This window comes from Pinus tabuliformis, chromosome 7 (assembly GCF_031772625.1).
Source record: "Pinus tabuliformis cultivar Carrire ecotype Pingquan chromosome 7, CPIR1, whole genome shotgun sequence".
Taxonomy (NCBI): Eukaryota; Viridiplantae; Streptophyta; class Pinopsida; order Pinales; family Pinaceae; genus Pinus; species Pinus tabuliformis.
The window spans coordinates 2,060,552,042-2,060,562,464 of record NC_142293.1 but is presented as its reverse complement, the minus strand read 5'-3'; the positions used below and the strand labels follow the sequence as shown (position 1 = coordinate 2,060,562,464).

The 10,423-nt window shown below is 38.6% G+C and overlaps 1 protein-coding gene across 1 annotated transcript; it reads right to left on the bottom strand.

The window, feature by feature from the left end:
- Positions 1 to 5,780: 5,780 nt before the first annotated feature.
- On the bottom strand, positions 5,781 to 9,305 carry LOC149256780 (uncharacterized). The gene is made up of 2 exons (XM_089460873.1): positions 6,424 to 9,305; positions 5,781 to 6,316 (listed from the first exon to the last, which is right to left on the bottom strand). The coding sequence occupies exons 1-2, from the start codon at positions 9,179 to 9,181 to the stop codon at positions 5,868 to 5,870; spliced, it is 3,207 nt and encodes a 1,068-aa protein (XP_089316999.1). The 5' UTR covers positions 9,182 to 9,305; the 3' UTR covers positions 5,781 to 5,867.
- Between the last annotated feature and the right edge of the window lie 1,118 nt (positions 9,306 to 10,423).

The following is a 10,423-nucleotide window of genomic DNA, read 5'->3' as shown; positions in this document are numbered from 1 at the left end:
TATGTAAGGGGATCTTTGGTCCAACCATGAACCTGTGTCCACACTGGGAAACCCCATTCCTGTACTTAATCTTCTACTCTATGTGTTCAAGCTCATCCAACTAGTAGAAATGGAGAAGGTGAAAATCTAAACGAGAAAACCTAAATCAGAGGTCTTACATGCTTCTCTGAAGGAACAACCTCTTCTGCTCTCAACAAGTCGGGATCCCTCTTCCGACCCAAAAATAAATAAGTGCCTATGCACAGTCCTGTTTTAAAAAATACAAAGGCGAAAGAAGAGAAAGGCTTCTTGCACAAAGAGGTGAAGCATGCAACTCCACCAGGGTAGTGACCAGGCTCGCTGGAAGTGGGGCAATATGTGTGTTCCTGTGTGAATCCATCGGGGTATTGTCCAGGCCTACTGGCAGCAGAGCAACACCAAAGATGAAAACTTATACTATGAAAATTTTAAACTCGTAAGCCAAACTACCCTTCCCGATTTCGAAACACTATGATCAGGCTGAAACTTGTTGTGTGTTCGACTGAGTTGGAAAAAGGTGAACCATGTTTGTCCATGGGGTAAGTGGGGAAACCAAATTAACCCACACAAAGATTCAATACTCCCTGATAGACCAAGGCCCTGTGTTGTCAATGGACTGAAACAGAGAAGATGGTATTCAACCAGTGTGTCGCCAAGTGTTGTAGCAGCTGCAACACCCACCAAAATTTTGGCCTACATCCAATTTCGGAGCCTTCCTTGGTTTTTCCTTGATGATTGCAAACACTTGCTCTCATCTCATGAGCTCATGTCGAGTCTTTAAACCCTCTTTTCTTGACCGTTCACTGGTCATCTTTTAGCATGTTGGTTGCAATGTCATGCTTGCAGTCTTGTTCTGGCTATGTTCAAGGTCTGTCTTCAAGTGTACAAGTTGTGTTCGCTATGTAAGCATTTGTTGCACTCACACAAGAAGGTGTATGCAATGTCATGCAAGTGTCATCACGATCATTCAACGATCTATCTCAAGTGTCTCACTTTTCGTTTGCACCCATTAGTCAGTCACACTGAGCATGTTGCCTGGTTTGTTTGAGGTGTCTTGTCCTTGAGTCATGTTGAGTGTGTGTTCGCAAGGTCATGTATACATGAGTTCAATCACTCACACACTTAACCATTTTTCCGAAGATCTATCGATCGGACCACCCTCCATTAGCCAGACCTTCACTAAGCTGCACTGTGCAGTCTCAACCCTCATTGACCAAGCGTTGTTGCCCAGAATTGTGCAGAGCTTGAGGCTGCCTCCCAAGCAGTCTGCACTGCACAATCCTGGAATCAACATGGCTAACTGTCACCCAGAAAAACGCAAAAGTTGCCCAAGAAGCTATCTCAATCTGCACTTCCTGCAAGCCTATCCATCAAGCCTCTTGTTGGTCAACCAGAGAATTTGACTTGGAAGTGACCCCGGGCTTCACTCCTCCCAAAAATTGTGCACAAGTTATCATCCTGCCCACCTGCACTAACTGAAGAATTGTGCAGAAAAGAGGGATAGGCACCCACTGCCTGTCACTGCACTGTCTCTGGAAATTGCACAGTTTTGTCAGGGAATCCCCTTGTCGGCCGACCTGCCACTCCTCCTGAAAATTGCGTAGTTTTCTTGGATTGTCCACTAGCTTCCTGACACCCCGCTCAGCCCGGAAACTATGCAAACATGTCCTGCATGACTGCCTCCCAGATCTGCATAGTTTTGGCCAGCAAGCTTCCTGCATCCTGCTCCTAGCCTCCTCTAAAAATCTGTGTAGTTTTGACTGCAAGTGCCTCCTGGTGCCCGCACTGCCTTCCTTGAAAAAATTGCGCAGTTCTGCCTCCTAGCTGAGCTAGATTCCGGAGGTGTCACTCCTTTCCCAGACTGCTCAACCCAACCTCTCAGTGACCTCTGCACAGTTTTCCCGACAGTGTCCCAAAGCCTCGCATCCCGGCATGATATATGCTCTTCGCAGTTTCAAAAGCCTTGTCCTCTCTCCTGGTCACCTCCACCCGAAAGCGAAAGATGATGCATCATGGTAGACTAGGGGATTTCTGGATTTGATGTCGTCTAGTCATGAGTGATTGCAGATACAGGTACATGGATGAGACATGGCACGACGATGAATGGGATGAACAAGGAACGCATGCTAGGAGACTTGTTCGTGAATGGATGAACACATGATGCATGCCAAGTACTAGCGAAGGGGATACATGCACATGCAACATCAAGCGAACTCCAAGACCATCGAAGGATCCGCACACCTTTTCATGCAGAGGTGAAGCTATGATACACTAAGAGCACACTCATCATTTAGCAGCACTGCAACTCGACATGGACACCACCATGAACATGAACATACCAGTATTGTCATGTCGAGTCATGTCATGAGTCGTCTCAGCCACATCACTATTGTGGGCCATATTGTTGTTATCAATGTAATGTAGCATGGAAGTCCAAGAGACCCACATACAAAGTTGAAGATTCATGTCAATTGAAGAGTCATGTAAGTCAAACATTCATGAGGAAATTCAAAGAGTCACAAGGGTCAAGTTCACCCTTGGCTAAATATACTCCTCATTTGTACATGCAAAAGACTTTTTCAGCTTGGCTCCTCCCACATAGCCTTGAGAGTCTGTAGTCTTTTCTTTGAGGAGCGAGTAATGGCTCCAACGCCCCACTATTGGGGTTAGTGATGTATGGTGTACGGATGTGTCTTGGAACTTTCACTTAATTTAGAAGTCCGTTAACATGCTAGCACATTTTCACACATGTATTGTATTCGTTTGTAAGATTATTCTTTGGATGCTTGTAATGCATGTTGCTTTAACCCATACTAAGATAGTTGAACTATTTTGGTTGTTTTAGTGCATATGTTGTTGGAAATGTGTTGTATCAGTTGTTAATGTTGTCTCGCCCGAGTGGACTACTCTGTTGAACACTTGACAGGTTCATCCTTATAAACTTTTTATAATGACCGTCGCACTTGTGTGGACTATTCCGCTGGGTGTTGTACGTGCTATCTGTTCACTTTGTGTTTGTGATTGCCGCATTCATGTGGACAACTCAGCTGGAAGCTGCACGGGTCCTGTTGTGTTGTGTGTTTCTAACTGAGTTGGGACTATTCCCTTTCGACTTGAGACTCACTCTTACCCTCTCCCTCTTAGTGAAAGAACTTAGACACGAGTTACACTAAGCACTCTCCAGGCACACGAACCTTGTTGTTTGAAGACTAAGTATACCACTCTCATGTGCTGACAAGCAAGAGCTAAGGCATATGTTTAAGATAATTGCAACCGTGCCATCATACTGGATGGGACTCCTACAGTAAATGGTGTGAGGTCTAGTTGGGGCTTCATACCGGGGAGATCCCCTGAATGTTGGCAGGTCCAGCACCGTCAACAGGACAACAACATAGTTCTTCACAAATTGTCTTTCTACTTCGAATCAAAATTCACAACATATATGAATATTGAGGGCTTCAATTCTAAAAATTTTGAAATTTTAAAGCTACATTTGTCCCAAAAGAGTAACCCATCTTCATGCATTCCCCCAAAGTAGTTTCTTTCTTCTTATCTTGCATCAATTGCAAGACTGATATGATTGAATGTTGTTGAGCATATGGAGAATGTAATTTTGTTCCTTGTTTTTCAAGTTGAATAAAATATGATTTTTCCTTCAAAAAAATCTCTTATACTTGACGTCTAGGATCATTTGTGCTTATTTTTTCCTGTATTTATGGTGATAGGCATATTTATTTTGGAATAGGGCTTCCAAAATTTTAATTTAATTGTCAATGATTATTTGGTGGATGGTATGGATTTCACTTTATGGAATATTCTAGAATATTCTTAAAATGCCATATGATCCTGTGTCATATGAATGTGAGTGATGGTTTTTTGGCATGTGGTATAGTAAGGGTATTAGCTGATGGTATTGTAAGAAAGCCTATTTAAAGTGGAATGAATCTCAATGGTAAAGGGGAGATTGTAACAAAGTTTGTTTAAAGTAGAATGAATCTCCATGATAAATTGTAAGAAATCTTGTTTAAAGTGGAATGAATCTCCATGGTAAAGGGGAGATTGTAACAAAGTCGGTTTAAAGTGGAATGAATCTCCATGATAAAGGGAAGATATCTGGATATCTATTGAAGTATCTCAAGCTGCTTGCCCATCATTTATTCCCCTAAAAATTTTGGCTCGCTATAAATTAAGATTATATCTAACATTATTCCTTTCAATAATCATCTACCTGATCTAAGGCACCATCAATTTCTTTCTATTTTTGAGAATCTAAGCAACATAAGAACCCTATAAAGAAGAAAGAAGGGAAGAAATAAGAAAGAAAAAACCTAATAAGGAAAGTCTAAAAGAAATGAATATTTGCATCTTATTAATAATTTTGTTACATATTTTTTAAATGTTTATATGTTTAATATATATTAATTATTTTTATTATTAAATTATATGTTTAATGTATATTAATTATTTTTATTATCAAATTATATATTTAATGTATATTAATTGTTTTTATTATCAAATTATATATTTAATGTATATTAATTGTTTTTATTATTAATATAATTAAGTTGATTTTTATTTTTTTGTGAATATAAAATTTATTTATAATTAATAATAAATGTAACTTTTTTTAACCTTTTATTTATATTACTGTGTTATTTACTTTATCTCTTCTTTATTTATTATCATTTTATCTCTTATCTATCTTTAGGATCATTCGTGCTTATTTTTTCTTCAATATCTAAAGCAAAGCAACGAGCTTCACATTTATGCTTAGTTTTTCCTCGTGCTTCCCCCAGATTGTTTATAATGAAGAAATCACAAATATGTTATGTGTATTGCTTCAATTAATACGCATGCACAGGCTCTCTGGAAGTCAGAAGGGAAGAATCATGCTCCACCACTGCAAGTTTTCCAATCCTTTCAGCAAGTTCTAGTGAGATTTCACAGGTGGGCTTTTGAGTGGGATAAGTGATGTCGAAAATCTTGACAACTCCATCATGCTTTTCTCAGAGAATTTGAGATCAAATTTGATGTAAAATCTACTTTTTGTACAATCTGCTTTCAATAACAAGTCGTTTCAATAACCACCATTGCTGCATTGCTTTCAATAACAAGTCGTTTGTACAATCTGCTTTCAAGAAAAACGAAATAAGTTGCGAGTAGAAATGCGCAGAGAGAAATGGACCTCTTGGCGAAGTGAAGGTTGGAAATTGCATTTAAAAGAATCTCGCAATGGAATATAGCTGCCTGTTAGTCACAAAGATGCTCCTCTGAAAAACTCAAAACTCTTGTTGTTGTAAACATCATCGCAACATTTAGCTACAGAATGCTGACTTCTACACCATGTTTTCCTGGTAGCTGTTATGACAATCAAGTTCTCAAGATGGGGCAAGATAAAATTTGTGAACTATGATTACTTAAAGTTAAAGCTCGTCTGAATTGTCAAAGATGTGTGTTAATTAACTTTTCTTGTTCCTTTAAATTAGATCGTAGTATCATTTTTTATGTTGGTTATGACAAGTTTTAAAAGTGAAAGATAGATTTTTCTGCCCTTACTCATAAAGAGTTGTATAAAAACTAAAAAACATAACAAATACAAAATTCTTCTTGTATTTAGTACCAGAAGAGTGTCACACATTCATATAGATGTAAAGGATATTGAATATAATTGTTTTTTAAAGATAGAATAATAAACTATAATCATAAACACATTTCCAAAACACCACTCATGAGTAGATATAACTGTATTGTTCACATTTACATCTAATCAATTATAAAACATTTATATGCAATCAACAACAAAGATTTATGTACAAAGAAGCATATAACCACTACTTTGTTACAATAGACTAAGATGTGGAAGAACTTTGACCTTCACAAATGTTGTTGATAGTAGCACTTGTACTACCCAACAAATGTGTTAGATTTGATTGGAATTTGGGAATGGAAGTAGTGCTCAAAAAAGTGTCTTTGATGTTTTGCAATGTGCCTAGAATGCCCATCATTGTAGGTCGTCCTTGAGGAGATTCATTTGTGCAAAGCAAACCCACATTTATCAGTGCACTGAGACAATTGAGATCTTTATCTTCTTCAATGCATATACTAGTCCTCGTTAATAGACCCATGTCCACCACTTCTTGTACTTGGTTTGGAAAACTACTACCCACCCATTTGTGCAATGTCATTCCTTCTACAAACATGTCATGGGTGGGCTTCTTTCTAGTGAGCATTTCCAATAGCACTATTCCATAGCTATAAACATCACCTTTGGTTGTAACTTGTCCTCCCACTCCATATTCTGCATTCATAGATCCTCATCTTAAGTTTTTTAATTTAATTGAAAATGTTTAGTAAACATAAGAAAATCATAAGATTGCTTCATATGGGATATAGTTTAAATAATACCTGGAGGAATGTACCCGGTAGATCCTTTGAGTGCATTTGTGGAAGTGAGAGCTCCATCTTCATTATTTGCAAAACATATAGTAGCAATGCCAAAGTCTATTAAATATGCAGTCATATCTTCACCCAACAACACATTGTTGGGTTTCAAATCACAATGAATCACTTGCACAAAGCAATGATGATGGAGATATGTCATGCCTTGGGCGATATCTATTGCTATATTCAACCTTTGAATCAAATTCAAACAACTTTGTTCTCCATCATCAGGATATAACCACTTTTCTAGGCTTCCTTTTGGCATTAATGGAAATATCAAAGCTTTGATTTGGAGATCTGAATAGCAAGTTATGACCCGAATCAAATTCCGGTGTCTAACTCTACCCAAAACTTTGCATTCTCTATCAAAACTCTTTTGAGCCCCTTCATTTTGTAGATTGAGAAGCTTGACAACAACCATTGTGCCATCATTCAAAATCCCTTTGTACACTTTTCCAAAACTACCAATTCCTAACAAGTTTGCATCACTAAATTCATTTGTTGCAATGACGAGCTCTGCATAGGAGATTCTTCGATGCCCCACATTTAATGATGGACCAGTCTCTCTCTGAATATTTCTCTTACAATTCTTTCTCCACAATATTGCAAGAAACAAACACAATACAACAATTGCTACAACAACAACCGGTATGATAACTCTTTTGAGATTCAAAACACTTTTATGTTTATGAGCATAGCACGGTGGTAGATTTACCCAAGGTCCACATAGACCAATATTTCCCATAAATGCTGTGGCGCCAATCTTTTTGAAAACTCCTTCTTTAGGGACTTCCCCTGACAACTTGTTAAAAGAAAAATTCAAGTGATGGAGCATTGTGAGATTTGCTATTGATATAGGTATTCCACCAGACAAATTGTTGGAGGAGAGATCTAGGTCTTCAAGACTTAGAAGTTCATTGATTGACACTGGAATTGGACCTTCAAGTGCATTGTAAGAAAGATTCAGATATGCTACTTCTTTGCAGCTTCCGACGATACTTGGAATATAGCCAGTTATTTGATTTGCTGAAATATCTATGGCTTGAAGCATATCGAACTTTCCTAGTTCTAAAGGTACATGGCCACTTAATAAATTGTTTGACAAGTTGAAATAGAAGGCTAAATTTGCAAGGCCTGCAAGCTCTTCAGGTATGTGCCCACTAAGCTTGTTGTATGATAGATCTAGCAGTAGTAAGTTCACACATTTCCCTAAACTTGCAGGTATGTTTCCTGATAACTGGTTATGATTAAGATCTAAATATCTTAATTGTTGGAGGTTAGCAATAGAATCAGGGATTTTTCCAGACAAATTATTTCCAAAAATATACAAGAGACCTAAACCCTTTAGCTGCCCAATTTCCATTGGGATGTTCCCTTGTAAATTATTGGAATCCATATATAACCTCTCCAACTTCTGAAGCATACTAACTGAAGATGGGATTGACCCTGTAAAAGAATTACCTCCTAAATTAAGGAATGTTAAGCTACTTAAATTTCCAATAGCCGGAGGTATTTCTCCAGCTAATTCGTTCAAACCCAAGTCTAAGTAGTAGAGTTTTGTAGAGAGATGGCCTATAGAAAACGGCAATTGCCCAGTGAAGCTATTATCAGATAAGTCTACATGTTGTAGATCGGAACAGTTACTAAGAGCGGTAAGAATCGGGCATCTCGTGGTGTTGCCGCTAATAAGGTAATTGCTGCCCAAGAAAAGCCGCTGGAGATGTGTCAATTTACCCAACTCCATAGGCACTATTCCGCTGAGCTGATTCCCTCCTAACTCAATCAATTGTAACTTGGTACAATTGAAGAGGGATGAAGGAACGCTGCCACTTAGCTGATTAGCACCCAGATAGAGTTCCTTTAACTGGGCGGTCTTCTTGGTACACAACTCCGACGGAATGTGGCCAACTAATTGGTTAAAAGATATATCCAATATTTCAAGATTGGTGCAGTTGGACAACGAAGACGGAATGCGTCCCGTCAGATGGTTCAACCCCAGATTAAGAACGCTGAGCTGGCTTAGCATACCCAATTCGGAAGGAACACTGCCGTGAAGGTTGTTGTAATGCAATTCTAAGTACTGCAAAGAGGATATGTTTCCCAAGCAGTCCGGGATTGTTCCCGTCAAATTGTTAGCTCCCAAGGGCATGGTCAGTAGCTTCGGGAGAACACATAGTTGCGGGGGAATGTTTCCTGTGAGATTGTTATCAAACAGGTTAAGAAGGATGAGCTGGCTTAGCATACCCAATTCGGAAGGAACACTGCCCTGAAGGTTGTTTTTATCCAAGTCTAAGTACTGCAAAGAGGATATGTTTCCCAAGCAGTCCGGGATTGTTCCCATCAAATTGTTAACTCCAAAGTTCATGAATACTAGGTTGGGGAGAACACATAGTTGTGGGGGAATGTTTCCTGTGAGATTGTTAAAGGAGAGAGTCAAGTTCCGTAAACTGTGGCAGCTACCGAGAGTGGGCGGAATGGAACCCTGGAGTTGATTCTGAGACAGGCGAAGCATCTTTAAGCGAGAGAGGGTTCCCAATTGATAGGGAATTTGACCGTGGAAACTGTTATTGCGAAGGCTGAGTACTGTAAGAAAGGAGAGATTGGCGAGAAGGGGAGAGATTGTACCTTGTAATCCCATGCTTGAAAGATTTAGGGAAACGACTCTCTGCCTGCGCCTGCTGCATATGATGCCCGTCCAGTGGCAGAATGAAACATTTGGCATCCAAGACGTGGCTAAGGAGTGGGAGGGATCATATGTGATTGCAGACTTGAATGCAAGCAGAGCGTGTTGATCGGAAGCATTGGTGAGACGAGGAGGATGGTGAGGGAAATGGGCGATGGGTGTGGAAAAGACAAAAGGAGGATTGAGAAAGAGAATGAAAGAAAGGGCGGCGAGGAGAAGCATTCTGGTAATCTGCATCTCTTGCGTGACAGAAAGAATGGTTTCTGATGAGAAAATGGAGTTTGGTAATGTAGTAGCTATATAGCTGCTGCTGCATTGAATGAAGAGACTCAAATTAAGAATGGCAAGAATCTTTTCGAGATGTTCCGGTCGGTTAATTTTCATTCTCCATCCTCAACTTGACTTCTCTCGTGCGCGAAGACCAACGGCCGCCGTGGGGATAACGCGATATAGGTGTAAATTCATACCACACAAATCATTTTCAGTGGATATCCTCTTCCAGGATGCAATAAAAAATACATGAAGACAACCAGTGGAGACAGTGGCAGTCCGAAACGGAGGATGGATCTTTAATTTGTTTTTCTTCTCTCGCCCGGCGAAGACCAACGGCCGCCGTGGCGATATAGGAGTGAATTGATACCACACAAATCATGTTCAGTGGAGTTGTTATTGATACCACTCATTATCCATCCTCAACGTGACTTCTACGCACACGGCTCTTCCTTTATCACAACCGCATTGTATAATATAATTAATTTTATACTAACGACCGCCGTGAGGATAACGCTAAATCATTTAAAATCCATTAAAAAGTCAATATTACGGCAAAATAAATTGGAAAACATCTATCCTTGCCTCTCAGTAAACGAAAGTAAAATGTCCATCCAATTAATAAAAAATCTAACAAATAAAGGTCTCCTTCTCCTTAATAATTAATAAAAAATCGTTCTCCTTATCATTTGGTGAAGAAATGCTTTTTTTTAACGAAATAAAAGTAACGAATTACTTTTTTTTTTTTTATATCACATTCCGTTATAGAAATTGCTATATAAGTTTAAATGTTGTCTTTAAATAAATTAAAAAATACTAATAAAAATCATATATAAAAGTTTTATTATAGAAATGATAATACGGCTTTATAAAAAAATATATGATTCTATTAAAAAAATGTATATTTTCTTAAGAAAACACATAAATGAGCACATTTACATATTTTATTAAGATAATAAGACAAAGTAAAACGTAATTTAGGCCAAAAGGACCGTTTTAGTTATTTATTCT